The sequence below is a fragment of the Passer domesticus genome, chromosome 5 (assembly GCF_036417665.1).
Source record: "Passer domesticus isolate bPasDom1 chromosome 5, bPasDom1.hap1, whole genome shotgun sequence".
Lineage (NCBI taxonomy): Eukaryota > Metazoa > Chordata > Aves > Passeriformes > Passeridae > Passer > Passer domesticus.
Genome location: NC_087478.1, coordinates 80,372,537 through 80,391,620, shown reverse-complemented (window position 1 = coordinate 80,391,620; position 19,084 = coordinate 80,372,537). Strand labels below are relative to the sequence as shown.

The 19,084-nt window shown below is 37.8% G+C and overlaps 1 protein-coding gene across 18 annotated transcripts in view; it reads right to left on the bottom strand.

Moving 5' to 3' along the window:
- PIK3C2G (phosphatidylinositol-4-phosphate 3-kinase catalytic subunit type 2 gamma) overlaps positions 1-19,084 on the bottom strand; it is a 241,376-nt gene that overhangs the window by 67,221 nt on the left and 155,071 nt on the right. For 17 of the 18 annotated variants that reach the window (XR_010362871.1, XM_064421395.1, XM_064421393.1 and 14 more), the window contains 7 exons: positions 13,152-13,332; positions 11,487-11,594; positions 8,667-8,759; positions 6,436-6,565; positions 4,928-5,164; positions 3,895-4,031; positions 1,577-1,746 (listed from right to left, as the gene is read on the bottom strand). Coding sequence is in view for 17 of the 18 variants with exons in the window: in XM_064421395.1 (XP_064277465.1) it covers positions 1,577-1,746; positions 3,895-4,031; positions 4,928-5,164; positions 6,436-6,565; positions 8,667-8,759; positions 11,487-11,594; positions 13,152-13,332 (1,056 nt within the window). In the remaining variant the exon portion in view is untranslated. The remainder of the gene's footprint in view (positions 1-1,576; positions 1,747-3,894; positions 4,032-4,927; positions 5,165-6,435; positions 6,566-8,666; positions 8,760-11,486; positions 11,595-13,151; positions 13,333-19,084) is intronic. The other variant, XM_064421394.1, reaches the window with a different exon arrangement.

The following is a 19,084-nucleotide window of genomic DNA, read 5'->3' as shown; positions in this document are numbered from 1 at the left end:
CATGAGGGCAGTCCATGAATGGATGTCCTAAATGTGTGATTTTATTCTGTAGCTTAAAAGCAACACACTGCACTGAGAAATGGGAGAAGAGGCTGATGTTTGTCGAAGTGATTATATTTTAAGTTTTCATAGATTTAATAAGAAGGTGTAGCATAACTGTGCTGTAAAACAGTAACATTAATATCTATTTTTTATTATTGCTATTACATAATTTAAATTTTGTTGTTGTGTCCCCTCTTATATTTTTTTCACAGTGCTGTTCAGTCAACTGGGTAATTTTTTGTTTAAGTAAAATTACTACTCAAGGAAATCCCTGCTAGGTTCCAACAGGAGTTGTGTTGTGGAGAAGGATGCAGCACTTGACAAGGAGTGTACATGAGTATGTTTTTATTACTCTGCTCTGCTTTATTCATTCCAGAGAAAATGAGGAGGATTACGGGTGGATATCTGGAATGATGGATGATGATTCTCAGCACTGCAACTAAATCTTTTGACTGCTTGGCTTGGAAGTACTTATTATCCTCATCAGCTTCCCTCATATCAATACTCCCATGCTGTTATGTCTGTCTAACACACTGAGTCTGGAACAGGCAAAGGCCAGCTTAACCAAAAAAAAAAAAAAAACCAAAAAAAAAACCCAACAAAACAAAACCAAACCAAACAAAAAAAAAAAAAAAAAAAAAAACAAAAAAAACCCCAAAAACACACACACAAAAAAAAAAACCTGAAAAAATTCTGATACTTGTTCTGGAAATTTTCAGCAAACATGGATGGAAGACATACACAACTACTCCTCTTGTCACCAAAAGGGATCATTCATCCATTCTTTACTCTGATGTAAAATCTCCTTTGTGTTTTGGGCATACTGGCATTATATTATCCTTATTCCATTTCAATTAATTCCTTCATAAAAATGTTTACATCATGAACTTGGATACATGATCACACTGTTTGATTTATCCTTAGCATGACATAGGTACATCACACCTACCAAGGCAATCAGATATTTGCAAAGGAACCCCTGAGCTCAGTGTGGTTTGATGTGGAACTTCAAAAGATAATGAAAAAGCTGGCAAATTTACCCACAGAAGCATAATTTAATTATTGTCCAGGTCTATTTGGAAAATTTGGTTCCTTCTCCGAATATGAAGAAAGTTATCAATTAGACAGATATATGGATTTGGATCCATTTTAGGAACCCTCCTCTGTTGGGAAAAAAAGCAATGGACATCAGAATTCTTCTCTTCTGGTCACTTCTGAACCACCTTCAAATTCTACTATCATTTCTTCAAAAACTACTATCATTCAAATTCCTGACCAAACAAGGAATTACAGTTTTCTTTTACACTGAAAAGGGATCTCCAATATCTATTAATCCTTTTCCAGTCATTCCTACACTTTTTAGAAGTTTCAAGAAACAAGAAAAACATGTCATTTTGGAAAATACAGGAAGGAAACAAAAATAAAGCACAATCTCATTTGTGGTTTGTTGTTTTTTTTTTTAAATTGGAATTGATAAGGCTGTGAAATTTCAGACCAGTGCTTTAAAGTTTACTGTGTGTAAATGGATACCAACCTTCTTATGTTTCCAAACATCTGTGCATGACCCAAAAATCTTCCAAAATCTATGTGGAACATGTGTCCAGCTTTTGTCAGCATTATGTTGTCACTGTGTCGATCACAGACTCCCAGGATGAAGGTAACAACACACCAGCCAGCACAGGAATAAAAGAAATTCCTTATGGCCTAGAGAGTAAAAAAAATCTCTTGCATGAAATATCCAGATATATTTGTGATAAACAAATAAAATTGGTATTAAAAACAATAAAATAAATAATTTTTAAAGATTAAAAAATAATAAATTTTGTTTTAAAAAATGTAATTTTACAAGTGTTATGCTTGTTGGTAACCTGTTAAACCTGTTAAAAAAAAACACCAAACCTGTTAAAATTTTACCAGACAATTTTGAAAAGAGATTTATGAGACAGGTCTGAAGAATGGTATAGGTATGGCACTCAAACATTTCAAAGTTACTGCACAAGAACAATTTTATGCATGAGGTTTTCCAAAGATACCTGGAAGTCTACAGAAAACTTTAAGGCAAAAGGTGCTTAAGAAAAAAACAGCTTCTTGTCAGGAAGTTGGCATTTTCTGTTCAGTGTTCTGCAGGCATATTGCAAAAACAACTGTTGGGAAATTATTTGCAAATCCACAAATGTAACCATTTTCTTTGTAAAGGGTGCAGGTTGTTCTACATCCACGGCACTGTTTTGTACCTCCATGGATTTTTTTTCTCCAGAACTCAGTTCATGTCCCAAGAATATAAATCACAATGTATAGAATATAATATAGAAACCCAAACGATCCTAATCTGTATCTTAATGTTTTTTGGACAAAACCTACATTAGCCAAGACAAATGATTATTTAGGCTTTCAGGAATTCCCTGTAGATGCAAGATGCCACCTGCAACAGCAAAACTTAAACCACAGCTCAAGAGTTGGCTGAATTTGATGTCTAACTGTGCTACTTACTGTGATGACCTTGGATAAAGCACTTGAGCTTTCTGTGATTTTGTTCACCCAACTGTAAAATGAGGATATTAAAGCTTGTTCTGCACCAGTTTTCTGAGCACCTTAGATCCAGTACTGTACGAGTAAAAAATTATGAAGGAGTAAAAAAAAGAGAGGTTCATTCGCTAGCAAGCACAAATGGAATGCATAGTAGTAATTTTATGCATTTCCTATGTAATCAGATCTGACTGCATTTTATATACTTAAAAAATTGGAAGAAATTGGGTAGGAATTGTTTTAGAATATTCCACATGAATAGTACTTTTTGTCAACAGCAGCTGCAGCAAGAAATCAAGTTTTAACTCAATAAGTAGCAGTTCCTCACTTTTGAATTGAAATGTCTACACTTCTACCACAAAACTGTAAACACACAAACTTGTATTAAAAAAACCCCATTCTACACAGATCTCTCCTGTTTAATAGAATCAAGTGATATATGAGTAATTCTAGTGTTCATAGTCAAAATGTAGATGGGAAAATGCCTGTGGAATGATTACAAAATTACTAAACTACCAAACATATTTAAAATACACATCTGCTAACAAACTGCTATAAAAGCATTTAATTTGCAGAGGGCTAAATACTCAAAGCACTCCTTTAAATTTAAAATTTTGGCCCCTAATTTATTGTTTGAATGAATAAAGGATTATAAAAACTGTCTCAGAACCACAAAAATTGAAAATTTTCTCAGGGGCCTCAGAACATGCTCACTCAAAAAGAAATGGATAGAAGGAAATGAATTGATAGATTTCCTTGGAAAACCTTTGTTTCTATAAATAAAATTTACAATTTTTTGGCTCCTGCTGAAAATCTAGTTTCATAAAATGAGATGCTTACCATGGGATCCTATGAGAAGAAGAGATATGAAAAGCATGATCTGTATTTCAACGGTGACTAGATGGTTTTGATAAAACAGCTTTCTGCAACTCTAGGTAGTGGCATGGTCATTCCAAAATACAGGAAATCTGCCAGGACTTTATGTGGTTTATATAAAATAAAGAATTTAAAGAGCTGACCTAAAAAATAATCTTCTTTTCTGAGTTTAAGACAATTTCTATTTCAATTTCTCTTCACTTTGCAACTAAATTTCAAAACATCACTATGACACACATTTATAGAAAATGTAATTCCATGCACCTGATAAAAAACAATATTTCCTTAACTAGAGAGGGGCATTTAAGTGGATTCCCTGGTTTCTCTACATGAGACTTGTTTGTCTCATGTCTGAGCCACTCGTTTTTGCTGCTTGCTGTAATTTGGTTCTATTTTTTTTTCCCCCATGGCATAGTATAAAATGTGTAATAAGCTTCATTATGATGTTACCTCTTGGTAACTTGATTCCAGAGGATGGTGATGGTGAAACCATTTTTTAATTGTGTTTTCTTTCAGTGGTCCTATCAGCCCAGACTCCCTGTGGATCTTCGCTAGGGTGGTAGCATCTGGCACCATCTGTACCAGCCCTAATCAGATGGAAAAGAGTTTGAATGGAAAATCCTCAACTTTAAAAACACAGAGAAACAATGCACATTGACTGTTTGATCATTCCATGCAGAAAAAAAATCCCAAAAACCCCATGAAGTTAAAAGCTAAAAATAAATAAGTTAAAATAAATAAATAAACACATTAAAATAAATAAATGTTATAAAAAATTAAATAAATAAATAAGTTTAAAACTAAAAATAAATAAAAACATAACTGAAAAGCTTAACAATAATGAATGCAGCACAAAATGTAGAACAGTACTATTTTTCTCTTGATCTTTGGAAATTAGAAATAAAGGGCATGGGGCCTGTGAAGGAGAAATAAAATCATCAGTAACAATATTGTGGATATAACTGCCTCAAAGTACCAACAAGGTGAACAATTTAGTGAGATTCAAAGAGGGTAGGATATCCACACAACTAAGAAAATTAAAAAGCAGGATCTGATATTTACTAATATATATAAGTATTATATACACTGTATAATATATAATACATAATATACATTTACATTTATATATTAATATATTACAAAATATTATATATTCTAATAGAATAAATATAATACAATAAATATAACAAATATAACATAATAGAATAAATAGAATATAATGTACTATAATGTAATATAATGTAACATTATATTACATTATAATATGATATATATGTAATACATATATAATAACTACATCTACTATACTATATATATTATATAGAGAATATATATTTTATATATTATGTATGTATATATTTATATATATTGTTTCATATGTATTTAGTGTCTAGAAAGGTGCAGCAATTATTCTGGACTATGTGATGCTGATCACAGCTTGGAGAAAGGTTACTGGGTAGTTCAGAAATTCAGTGATACTGACCCAGTACGTCACAAACTGGGACTCTGAGGTGCAGAGAGAAGCCAAGCATTTTGCCATGCTTCACTTGAATCCTCTGTCTCTTCTGCATGCACTTAATTCCTTTTTTTGTTCCTGAGACCTGGCTTTCCATGCCTGTCCCCATGTGTGGTCCCTGGCATGTCACCCTGCTGCTCTGCAGCACACAAGGACTTTCTGTAAAAATTTGACTTGCTGACAGGCTCCTCTGCTTCACCATGCCTGGAAAGTGAAATTCTACCAATGCTTTATTCAGTTTTCTCTGGATTACAGTGAAAATTTTCACTGAGTTTCAGTGAAAAGTGATTTCTCTGTTTGCATGACCATGAAATTACCATCTCCCTTCCCCCTTGTGTGGGAAAGGTGGCCATGGAGGAAATCATTAGCCTAGGACTTGGAAAAACTCTGCACCCAAACCTCCCTAAGGTTTAGGTACATGTGCCCTGTGTGATCACAGGCATGTCACTTGTCCTTTATCCTTAATTATTAACTGCAAATCAATTATCTTAGCACTGACACAAACTCATCAGGAAAGACATCTGCAAAAACTGTTGGAGTTTTTGTTGCTATGATGCTGGAAGGAAGAGACTGTCAGGGAGAGAATATTATTCGCAGATGATCCCTGTATCTCTCTTGGCAAACATCAAATTAAGCATTAGTATATGGAGGAGTCTATATGTAATGTCATGTCCAGAAATAGTATTCTTGTATTATCTGCCTTTGAAGCAGAAGCTTTCAAGCTTTGATTCCCATCCCACAAAGAAGGGAGGAGATTTTTCCAGGTCACCACCACCACATGCCTTTTGTCTGAACCCATCTATACTTTTCTCTTATTTCCTTTAGATCATTCCTCCTCTCTCATGTTCACTTTGTGGCTCAGAAAGCAACGAATTTCTTTTAATTTTTTCTATTTTAATAGCTTTTGTGCAGCAGGTAATCTGGACACATCAGCCTTCTATTTGAGCTAGGATTATTTCCAGTGGAAGATTTGGTCAGGGAAATATAGGCAGCTTACTGCTGTCAGCAGATTTCTGCAGCAAGCAATCGGTATCCCTGCTACAACAACCATAAAAGAGAGAAATAGAGCTTTCAGATGAGTCAGGCCTGCCCTAAGCAACACAAATGACAAGAATAATATTTCAGAATCAACAGTACAAAGCTGTCATCCCTCATCTGCAGGTACTTTGTGTAACCACATGCATCGAGGCCCATTTAAGCATCTATGTAGGGCTACACTGGATTTAAACTTCAGTAGCTATGGCCAATTTTCTCCAAAGCCCTCTTTTTGATATGTGAATTTAAGAATGTTTTCCAAGTTGACAGGCTTGGAAAATTCTAGTTGCTAACCTCTAGAGTTGAGGCTTTTGGAAAAATTCTAGTTGCTGCAAAATCCAATGAGTTCTAGAGAGGCAGAATAAATAAATCTTACATACCACTGTTTACATGACATATGAATAATGTAATACAGGCTCCTTTTGTAATTTAAGACTGACCTTGTCCTTTCCCTGTAGATAAACACCTGTAAATGATCATTTGCATATCCAGTCCCTCTTGGAGCCAAATGCTGTCCATCAGGCGAATAATTTGCAGGACCAACATATCTTGACGTAGATCATCACCTATCTGTGAAAATTCAGTTTTCTTCTTCAATACCAGACAGAAATAATGCCCTATTTAACTGGGACTTTGCCCACCAGAGCAGCTACATTCAATTCAGTAACTCTGTCTTTTCCTTCAAAGTTCCTACTTACCTGTCAATAATCTCAGGAGAGGACAGAGTAGATGGCACACACAGAGGGACAGATCTGGCAGCCACTGAGATGCTAACAAATAATCCCTGCTTAAATGTGGCCTTTCTGCTTATTATTCCTATGTAATTATTACAGTTTGGATATTTAATCCGGAGGTAGGATCCTAATTTAGCTACATTTTAAAGCCTACTTAATGCTGGATCCCTCTGCACAAATGACAGTGTTTGTCTCACATTAAGCCTCACAACTTGGTATTTGCAAGGGAATTTTATCACAAATTTACATTTTATCCATAACATGATTCATATTCAGTCCAGCAGTGATGACCTCTCTCCCCATGGAGTTAGTCAAACAATAATCTCAGTGAAATGGGCCTTTAATTGTAGCCACAAGAATTAATGAAGAGATTATTTTCAACCATGGCTGAGTAAATGGCCTGCGAAAACAACAGCCCTGAATTTTTGTTTTCTCCCAACCCACTCCATGTAAAATACATAACTTTTACTGGTGTTTTAATTGCCTTGTTCTTTCATTACATCCTTTTTACACAAGCATTTCAATCTACAGACATTTACTGCCAGGAAATAAGTACTTGAGGAGACAAACTCATCTTAAAAAGATAAAATATCTGAATCTATTTTTCTCTCATCAAAAGACTCAAATTAATTTTTCTTAGCATCTAAAAATGTAAAAAAAATCTTATTCTCTCCACTTACTTTCCCTCGCATATACAGTGGGAAGACAATTTAGTAAGATACCCTTATCATTTATTGTGCTTATCATTTATGTATGAGTTAACTGTCATGAATAATCAATGGAACTATAGTACAAGCACAAGGTATTTTCCATAATGTTTTGCTGACAGGAGAAGGTGACAGCAGCTAAAATACTTCTACAGCAACTGGACAGTGAGTTGCTTGCTGAACATTAGTAGGTAGGAAAAAAATTGAGTAGAACCAATGCAATTGTTTAAAAGCCCCATGAGCAGGTGTTTGCTAAAGTAGGTAGAAACCTGCTACTTAATACTGATTCTTAGATGAAACAATGCATGAACCAGGTTTCTAAATGTTCAGAAAAACTTAAAATTGCTAATCTCTCCCCTTAGCAAGCCTGGAAAGCTTACTTCTATTTCTGAGAATCACAGCTGCTCTAAAGGGCAAGTTAATTTAAGACAGCATAGAATCTGAGGTTTAAAAAATTATTTATATCCATTTTTTAGATTTCTCATTTGGAAAATGATTCTGCAAAATACCTAAGAATAATGTCACTGGCAACCAACCATTTTGTACCCATCAGCCATTTTATGAACTTGTGTCCTACTCTAAAACCAATATCCACTTTTAGGAAAGACTTTTGCTCTATTAAAAGAGAAATAACTTTAAAATTGTCTTTTGCGGATAGACTGTTCTGCACTCTGAAGCTTTTCTAGGTGACAACTGCAAAATAAAGCAGAGTTTATTTTGAGTCAGTTCCTCCAAGTAACTCCAATGAAACAGAGCCCCTCTGCTCCCTCCTCCAGCTCCATCTTCCTCAGCCCATTCCCCCACACTGGCTGACAGGGGCAGAATTAGTTTTGTGTGGCAAATGGAGCCTCTAACACTACAGTATTTTGATTTTTTAGAGACATACAGACAAGGCTGAGGGTTCAGTCATTCTGATCTATCTCTTCTCTGAGACCTGCCCTCATTAATAAACTAGATTTAAAATATGAACTTTATATTCTAGTCTGGTTGTCTTCACTAAGGGAAAAACTGCCATAATTTGTTTGATTCTCTGTTGATCAAAAAGGTGACACTTCAGTGTATTGCCTCAACATGTTTCATTAAAAGTTCTAGTGTCAAAAATAATAGGGATAAACAAGCAGCAGAGCTAAATCAACTATTCTCAGACACAAGGTTTAAAACACAAATTAGGTGAATTTTGAATGATCATTTTCCATACAAAAAGACCTGAGGAGTGGAGGAAGAACATACCTTAAAAATAACATTGATGTTTCCACTTGGAGCATTCGCATTGATGAAGGAGATTTTTAAGGGAAAGGCATTGGATGTAAAATAAGAACATGACTGCAGGGGAAAGAAAGATGAGACAGAACAACAACAGTGTCACATAAACAAAACACCAGGCCAATACAATACCTCTAAAGATTCCAGCTTTCAACACTGCTCAGTAGCAGTGGCAGCAAAAATAAATAATTCTTGATATTATTGACTGCTTCGTTGGGTCTGAAAACAAGAAATTCTTGTCCCCAGACAACCTGCTTCACTTAAATATCAGACCATATGAACAGATAATATTTTATGTACTAATTGTTTTTTTCATTTTCATCCAGGCCTATCAACAATAAGCTTTGCCTGGAGCTGGGTGGATGAATTATATAAGACTGAACTAATGAGTTTTAAAGCATTGAAAAGCCTTTGGTCCCACTGTTTTCTGAAAAAAACCCAGCCCTGCCCAATCAGCCATGGAAGCAAAGAACCTGCCAGTTTCTTTGATTACCTCACTCTGGCTAAGGATACAGCAAATTTTGAAAATCATGCTCTATTTTATGTGGAATTTATCTTAATTAAGCACAAACTCTGACTTTCATGCTCTACAGCTCCTTCCACCTGAAGATCTCAAAGGGCTTCAAAAAGCTTTAACGAGCCAAGCACTGCAAATCCTGTGAGGGTTTGGGGTGGAATTATTACCCTCATTAAAAACATCCAAAGAAATGTGCTGGGGAAACCCCTCAAAAGCAGCTAGAGACAATGGTCAATTAATGGCCTGGTTTCTGGAAATAATGAGCACCCACAAGAGCTGCTGCTGTCCTCACAGGGTGCAGTGTAAGGGAGGCTCAATTTGAGCTCCACCAGACACAGCTGTCTGCAGCTTTTCATCTGAACATCTCAAAGCATACCACCAGCATGCAAATTTTGTCCCAGCCACAGCAGACCTCTGGGATGGGCCAGAGCCGTCATCAGTAATGGAATTCTGATCCCTCACCACTGAAATCATTCCATTTCAATCGGAATTTTGCCAATTTCAAGCACTCGGTGAGTGCTTGAAAGGTTGCTGTGGGATGATGTGACTCTGATAGAGCTGGAAGCAGGGCTTGCTACTGGTAAAATCAATAGATGACACCAAAATGAATTAAATTTAGGTAATTATAAGCACTTAAAAGTTCTCATTTGCATGATTATACTGACGTACAGTCCAATCAAGAAACTACATGTATTTATAGAAAGATAATGGTCTATAATGATATAAGAAAAATGGGAAAAAAACCCCAAAACAAAAAAATAAAAAAAAAAAAACAAAAAAAAAAACCAAAAAAACAAAAAAACCCCCAACCTCTTAATATATTAGATTTAAACATTTTTGTATCTGTCCATCCAAGCTGGTGCAGTATAAATAGCATGACTTTATGGTGAGATACCTTTCCATTAGTCATTATTTCCAAAAGTCTGAAAACAGGGAGCAGCAGCAGGCTTCAGATCCTTCTGACTTGTACCACACACAATTTGCCCAAGCCTGTGGGGTGCTGGAGGACCTCAGTTCTCAGCCAGATCAAGGCTGAATAGCAATTATTTGGAGGAACACAGGTCAGAGGCAATTGAAAGGATCAGCACCTCTTAGAATCAGGTCTACTGTGGATAATGAGCCAGATAACAAAAATAGGGCACAAATTGCTGTAATTAGGCAGTCATAACTGGCAATATATATGGCTGTTCAGGTTTTTCTTTCTCTTCATGCTGGATACATTTTCCTTCTCCAGAGATGGATCAGCTAACTCCCGGCTCTATGTTGTTTATGAAAATATTTCTGAACAATGAATAACTGAATTGTAGTACTGCAGTCAAAGTCAAGTCAAGTAATACTGAAGAGCATTGCTGTTTCCTTTATCCTTAAGTCATGTTTAATAGGGGTTGTAGATACAGATAAGCCAGTGTGACTATTTAACACCTTAGCAATTCTCAGCCAACTCAGCAAAGAGACAGCTGGCTCTAGACTTTTTGTTGCTCCCATACCTGACATGGGAGAGTCTTGGATGGGAAAAATACCAAGAGCTACTGTCACAGTCATATTTTCTGGAAAAATCCCTTCACCCAGGATTTCTCTCCTGGGAAGCTGAGAAGCCTCAGAGAAAAAGGGAAACAATATTATCTCATTTACTTCTCCTGTGTTTTGCTGCTCTGGAATGTGGTTGGAGATTGTTTATCCAACTGGTGATTGTTTCATTGGTTTCTGGTGTGAATTGTTTTGACTTATTGGCCAATTATGGCCAAGCTGTGTCAGGACTCTGGAAAGAGTCTTGAGTTTTTCTTTAGTATCTTTTAGCCTCTGTCTGTATCCTTTCTGTATTCTTTGGTATAGTTTAGTATAGTATTCTTTAATACAATATAAATAATAAAATAATAAATTAGCCTGCTAAAAACATAGAGTCAGATTCATCATTCCTTACTTTGGGAACCCTGCAAATACAAGAGGCTACCTGGTGGCAATCAGGTCCCAGCTCCCAGGTGTCCTTGCCAATGCCAACACAACAAAAGGGCAGCTGAGCTGGGAATGGGCTGCTCAGAGGTCAAATCTCTGGCTGGTGTGACACACATGCAGCAGCCACCCCACCCCTCCTGTCACCTCTGCCTCAGCAAAGGCAAAGGTTTGAAGGAGATTAGGCTGGGTGTGAATCAACCAGATGATTTATGCTTGATATCACTATAATCATTTCCTGATCACTTGAATGCAGGCGTTCTCTCCTTCTCCCCTCTAGACTAAAGACCAAAATTGAAGATGGGATGGATCACACTTACATCTGCCTCTATGCCTTGCACAACAAGCGCGGGGTTCAGGGGCAGCCGGCAGAGCTTCACCTCCTGGAAGAACTGCTGGAGTCTGCTGAGCTCCACCTGCAACACCTCCTGCAGCGCAAAAGAACACAAAAACAGCTATTTATTTCTTTCTTTTTAATTTTTTAAAATTTATTTTTTACTGCCTTTCTGTACTTTAAACAAGCAATGCAATTTCCAGAGCTGGCAGCATCCGTGTGACCTTACAACAGCTAATGAGGTCACACTGGGGCATTAAAAATAAGAACTGTAATTTTACTCCACATTGATGTCTTTTTCTGCCTGGATGTGCTACCAGCTCATACTGCACCATAGGTTCACATGGAAAGAGTCTGTTTCCAACAGCATGGAGTGGCAGGACAAGGGAGAATGGCTTCAGACTGAAGGTTTAGATTGGATGTCAGAAAAAATCTCTGCCTGTGAAACCAGGCTGGATGGGGCCACCTGGTCTGGTGGAAGGCGTCCCTGCCCATTGCTGGGGGTTGGAACTGGATGATTTTTAAGGTCCCTTGCAGTCCAAACCATTCTGTGATTCAACACCCTTCATTAGGGGTTGATTAGCCTTGTGTATTGCTCTGCTGTATCTCATGGGATTTTTTGCCTTCCCTAAGATTTTCCCAATTTGTTGCTTGCTGCCTCAACACTGTGATCTCCCTTGCCTAATTCTGTTAACTGCAAGATTTGGGAGCTTCTCAGTATCATAGTAACTGCAGCCTTGAGATTAATCTCTAAAATCTGAATTATGTATTAGTAATGCATAATGTATTACTACTATTTCTTTTTCTTTGCATGGACTTTCCTTCTGCAAATATTTTTGTCCTTTTACTTCCATGTTTGCTTTGCTGTTCTCAGTAGCAGCACTGAGAGTTTTCTGAGAAACCCTTTGAAAACCTTTGAATCCTTAACAAGGCAGAAAGATTCATGATATCGTTCATGATAACCAGCAGTGGCAAGTATATTTTTATTTGGCTTTCTGCTCTGCCTTGCTGAGATTTCAACAAGAAGCAGTTTTACCCAGCAGCTAAGAAACAGCAGCTGTCCTGGAAAATTAACAATTCAGAACTCGAAAAGTACCTATGCAATATAAAAGCTGCACCCACTGGAGAAGACAACTGCAAGTGTGTCAGGGAGGCATCTCTGCAGATATGTGTTCAGTGTTCATTGCCGAGGGCTGTATTTGAGATATTGGCTACATTCCACTCTGGTTGTCTTTGCTAAGAAATATGTCCAGCCTGCCAAGAACAACTCCTAGTAAAGCTTTCAAGAAATGCTGCAGCTCTACAGGAGTGAAATGTTTTGGGGTGAGGTGCTGAATGTGAGCATTCCCCTCAGTGAAATGATAATCAGCCTTGTTGCCATTATTTCTGGCCACCTCCAGGTACATTTGAGAAACCACTGATGATGGAATTCAAATGGCTTAAAAGATCTGCAGACCTCCAGAGTAACAGTGATGAGAGTTGTCCCATCAAATATCTATTACCTGTTTTCAGAGCAGAAAAATTTATATAAAGTTTAGTTAAGTCTTTGGTTTATTTATGTAAAGAGTATTAAAAGAAAAAGATGATACCTTAGAAAAAATAAAATTCCCTACAGACACTCAGATGGAAGGTGCAGTATTTTTTAACAAACCTTTCTTTTTGGGTCACTGGCAGCTTTCACTTTTGTGGCAATGTCTTCCAGAATTCTGATGAGTTTTTCTTCCTTAGAAAATTCATTGTTCAGGGACTGTCCAGCACAGAATTGGAGAGCAGCCAGAAGTTTCTTATACCACATTCTGAAATGAACTTCATTCTGTGCATTCTTCAGCAGCCTGAAGGAAGGAGGGAAAAAAAAAAACCCTGTGTATCTAAAAATGAATTTTATTCTATATCAGTTCTAGCAGGAACAATAAACTCCAGACTAATCTATATTTGGTCACTTTGGGCAGCAGAGAATGAAAAAAATTGTTATTGCTTGTAGGCAATGAGACTCAAGTTCCATTTGATAATAATGAGATTCCAAATGTGTTGAATAAACAGAAAACTGTAATTTCTTATTGTCACATATAGTGCAATGCCTGTATTGCTTTTTATTTCTGCAAGAAAAGTTAACAAAGTGAAAAGAAGTTCCATTTTTGAAGGCCAATATTAAATATATATTCCTAAATATTTTTTTTTTCTCCTGCCAGTTCATTTATACAAGCAAACACATCTTTCAGCTTTCAGGAAGTGCATTTAAAGGCTGTTTTAGTCTCAGATGTACCATCAATTCTAGAAACTTTCACTATTTTAAGCTGAGGAGACATTTTTGAAATTGGCCATACTGCTAAAAAGAGTGAAATGAGCCCATTTTATTCCCTTCTTTACTGGTATGTGCTGGTCTAAAGCAAAACTCAGCTTTTAGTTCTTCTGAAGCCTGCAAAAGCTTTGGAACTGGAGTTACTGCCAACATAAAATCAGAAATAAAGCCAAACCCATACTCTTTTTAATAATAATCACCATGAAATCTTCTCTAATTATGCATTTATTTGGATCAGGAAAGCTGGGGAGTTTAGAGGGGTTTTTTAGTTAATCAAATTGATCATTGGGAGAGGTTTTCCTCATACAGGCCAGAGGTTTTGTACACTGATTTTTTTTTTGTAAGTGTAGATGGAATCACCAGGTCTGTAGTGTTGTCAACATCCTGGGATTTCCCTCTGCCTGAAGGACTGGTGAACTGTTCTTTGCTTTTGTGTGAACTCTCCCCCTCACAACTTCACCCTTGAGAACATCTCAAACCATAAATTCCTTATAAATGTCTGAATCTTAATCCTGCTTCCCCTCCTTAAAAAAAAAATAATGCCACTTTTTACAGGACAGAAATCAGAGAAGCATTTGACTTTCAAGGCACATCACACAAATGAATATGTGACATATGTCACATCACTAAAAACAAGAAATTATTTGAAGCACTGATATTTAAGGGTGAAAACCAATAATTCCTATAGACACTTCAACTCCTTCAAATATCATATGTAATATAATATATATGACATATAATAACAATCATATATAAGGCATTACAGTATTGCTACTGCAGCACATGCCTCTTTTGGTCACGAGGGACCTTTCATGAAGCAATTATTTTTCTAAGTCCTTTTTCCTATATAATTCAAAGCAGAACAATATCACCTCCCGGTTTCTGAAAACTCTTTCCAGCTACACAAAACCTCTGAACATCTGAGGATTTAAAATCCTTAAAGAATGATTGGTGTTTCTATCAGAAATGCCTAGACATGAAAGGGAAGCTATATGAAAAGTTTATCATCAACACTCCCTGGAGAAGTCTGAAATGCCTTTTTTTTCACTGTAGACTAGTAGAAACAAATAATTACATTTTAGATTTGAAGAAAATACGAATTTTCCTGGTGGAAGGCAAACCTGAACACATACAGGCTGCTGTGTTGTTACCCTGCACCTTTCACAAAAAAGAGGAAGGCTGAGAGCACATGCTCACCTGGCAGTGGATATTCCTTCCTATTTCCATCAGAGCAAGTCCAAGATTCCACAGGATGCCATTCATCTGCTTAAATGTCAATAGCTCATGCCATTTTGGATATCCTAGGAAATCCACTTCCTCCAACTGCTGCTGCCTTGCTCCCCTAGAGCAACATCTCATGTGTGCCACTGCCATGCAGATGTCTCAGATTCCCTGTGCTAAAATAACCTGTGTTTAGGGCACTGCATCACACTCTGCAGTGGCTTTTTAGCTCAGCTGTAGGCAAACAAGATTATTTAAAGTAAAAACATACTCAGTCCACTTCAACAGCGAGTCAGGAAGAGGCTTGGTGATTATACTTTAAACAAAGGATTGGTGATTATCCTTTAAATAAAAGCATCACTGGTACAATCCAATTGTCATGTGGGCAGAAATTTTAGTTTATCAAAGCAAAGCCCAGCTCAGTCTCAGTCCAGCCAAACAGTGCATTTTTCTTGGCACACAGTCAGATTGAACTTTTTCACTTCTGTCCTGCAAAAACAAATGCACCTAAACTATCACTGTGATATCTGTTTTGAATGGACATGAAATGCTGGTGCAGAGCCTTGTCTGCACTAAGGCTTGCACTGGCATCAGCTCCTGAGTATCTAAATCATATTCATTCACCTACTCCATTTTTAGTACTACATATTTAGGGAATCCATAAAGGCTACCTCTTCAGGTTCGAGATATCCTTTTAATCCTCTCAGATACAGAGAACATTAAACCAGCTCTTATTTCCTTAAAATGAAAGGCTTAGGATTTCACATACAGCAAGCAAAATGGCAAAATCAAATTGGTTCAGTATTTTAAACAGAGCTACTCCATGCATCACAAGGGAGTAGCTCTGTCTAAAACACAGATCAACATGGAAGAACCATGTTTTGATTGTTTTTGTGGCTGAGCTTTTACAGAAAATAAGCTTATACACACATATGAGATAACAATTCCTTTTTCCTTTCTGAGAAAGGAGTATGGGCCAGGTTCAGAGAGCTTATCCATAAGGTGTACATGAGATCAGAGCATGCATGTGCAGGTGTGCTCCTAAAAGCCTGCAGAGCTTCCTTTGCAAAATGATTTGCACTAACTGGCTCTGACTTCTACATTTATTCTATAAAAGTGGTCCCAAAGAGGATGTACAGGACAGCTTTTAATGTGGTGACTCAGTGTAGTCTTTCCTGAAATGTTTATCCAACAAATGAATGAATATGTTGCTGCAGTTCTGTCCTCCCAGCTTGCTGGCACACACATCTTCACCCTGCCATGGTGAGAACTCAGCAGAAATAGGAAAATCTGCAGCTTCTGAAGTTGTGAGGTTGAGAAGTGCTCAAGACACTAATGAAATTTTCAAGTTAGAACAGGATGCCTAGCTGTGACAGAGGAAGAAAAAATTGGGATGGTTTAAAAACCCAAGGCTGCCAGTAAAGAAACATGTGAAGTTGTTTTTTCCTGAATAATTTTCAGAGGATTCTGCAAGACAGAACTCAGTACAAAAGCCTGTAGATGCCAGGCCTAGATGGAGCATCCTGCTCCTAACAACAGAGAAGCTTCCTTACTCTTCAGGTTCTCTGATTTGGAACAAACCCCCTCGTTCTCAGCAGGGCCTGGCAAACTCAGACACCATCCCCAGGTCACTTTTGTGAAATAGTACAGATGGAAGTTAACCAGAAATCTGGAAATGAAGTAAGTCAGGTACAGGGGTGCCTTGAAAGATGCCTCTGCCTTCTCCAAGCAGCTGCCTCTCCTCTCTGCACACACCTGCTCCATGCCTGCAAGGGGCTCCAGCCCCATTTCCTGGCACTCACAGCTGCAGAGGTGTGTGTGTGTGTTCCCTGCATGTAGAAATGCAAGAGGGCTGAGAGATTTTTGGCACAGGGAAGAAAGGAAGGTGGAATTGAGTCAGGCTTCTGTGTCAGAGAAAGAGAGCCAGGGCTAAACCTAGAAGGTATAGAGAAAAGTGTAATTAAGTTAAAAAAAAGAAAAAAAGAAGGAGATTGGATGGGTCTTGGTGGAAAACCAGGTGAGCTGGCCTCATCCTCCCTCTGAGGTGCTGGAAGGCAGGGCAGCTGACACAGTCTGCTCTCTGGGTAGGATTTGGCAGACGAATGAAGGAGTGAGGTGGCTCAGACAACTCTGCTGCTTGAACATCTGTTCCTGGTCTCCTTCAGGAAGGGGAGCAGGGTGAACTGGGGAGTGATACCTGACAGGACAGATGAGCTCGCAGGTAACCTGTCAAACCAAAAAAAAACCCAACCCCAAGAAGAAAAGGGCAGGATTTGCAGTATCTTACTGCAGGTTTAGCCCCTACCTGTTACAAAGGAGCAGGGCAGTTGTACTGGGTCATTTAGACACTACATCAGGAGAGTGACCCTGGTTAATTTGTTTCCAAGTGCTTTTCTGGGATTTATTACAGTGTGTGCTTACCAGCACACACTGTACATTCTGCAAATGTTTTTATGAATTCAGAGACACACCATAAAAACAAGGTGCCTTAGGGGTATAAGGTGAGTGCTGAGGTACTTTCTGCAGTTGGTCAATCCTTGGTAAATCTGACCTTGTTCTGAAGGTGCACTTCATGTTTGTTTTCTGTTTTGCTAAGCTGGAGGCAGGACAGATCACAAAAGAAGAAAACAATGGTACAAGACTGCTGCTCATTATGGCAATAATTGCTTTAAAATTATTCTCTGCAACCCTTCATATCAAAGATTAGCACACAAAAGCACTTCTCTACCACTGTACAGCTTCTATGTCTGAGGTTGCCATCTGTCTTAATTATCCTTAGACATCCTGCAAAACTCCTAATCTGTCCTTGGTGCTTTATTGTGCCATGGAGCTGTGGCACACGCCTGAAGCTTTTAACTGCTTTCATTTTCTGCTCCTTGAAGAAAACATTTTACTGTTTGCATTCTTAAACAGGAGAGCTGGCTTGCCTGGAGGACTTCACTCAGGCTTTGCAGCTCCTTAAGTCTCAGTGCAAGTTCCCCAGAGACACAGGGATGACAGAGATGACAAAAATGTACAGCTGAAGATTAAAGACTCTTATCTACCCTGTGACAGGTCATGAGGATGAGTGGGCAACTGCTGCTATTAATTAATTACTCAGCTGCAAGTAAAACCTCTCTTTCCTTTTTTATCTCTCCAGTTGTATACTGGACAACGCTCCCAAACTTCTGCTATTAACTAATTACTCAGTTGCAAAACCTCTCTGCTTTTTTAACTTTTATCTCCCCAGTAGTAGACACTGGACAGCCAGTCCCAAACTCTAGAAAGGTGTGATTTATGTACTACTAATCAAAGAAAAGGAAACAGAAACACAGAAACAACCACGCCATTGTGGGTAGAACTATTGGGGCATTGCAGACATAAAAAGATAACAGACATGAAAACAAACTAACAGGTGAGAAGCACAAAACACCTGGCACGTTGAGAACAATATCATTTCTGTAGGGGAAAATGGGAGCAAAGTCAATTAGGCAGAAGTTACTGTGCAAGAAGGATGGAAGAGAAATTGCAATTCTCCCAAGAGAGTACCCAGCATTTTCCACAGATTTGCAGAAACACAGAGCAAGGACATCAACCTGACTGGAAGGATAAAGACTGAACTTCCTTTTGTTCTTCCTTTTTTTTGACCAAGTACAAAGCCAGCAGGAAGGGAGAGGCAAAAAAGGCAAAGCTCTGCTTCATCTGCTGATCTTTCATCTTCATTTCTAGTCTAGAACAAGAAGAGAATGAAAGTTTATGTTTTGTAGAATTCAGAGAAATTCTATTTCTCTGAATCTTTGTCACCAATAAGTCTCCAAGATGAAGAAACAGCATCTGTTGAGGTGCTTGAAGCACCTGTCCACTTTTGGCTCTTCAGCCCTCTCACATGAGAAACCTGCAGCCAGTTCCACATGCTGCTTCTCATAAAACAGAGCTGCTTTTATAGACTCATTTTCTAAAGCATTACCCTTGAACAAAATATAACTCTGCGTAAAGCGAAATTTTGTTTTAACATAACATGTGATTAATTTGCTTTTTTCTGATTTTTTTACAGCATAAAACAGAGTCCATTACATTGATCTCCC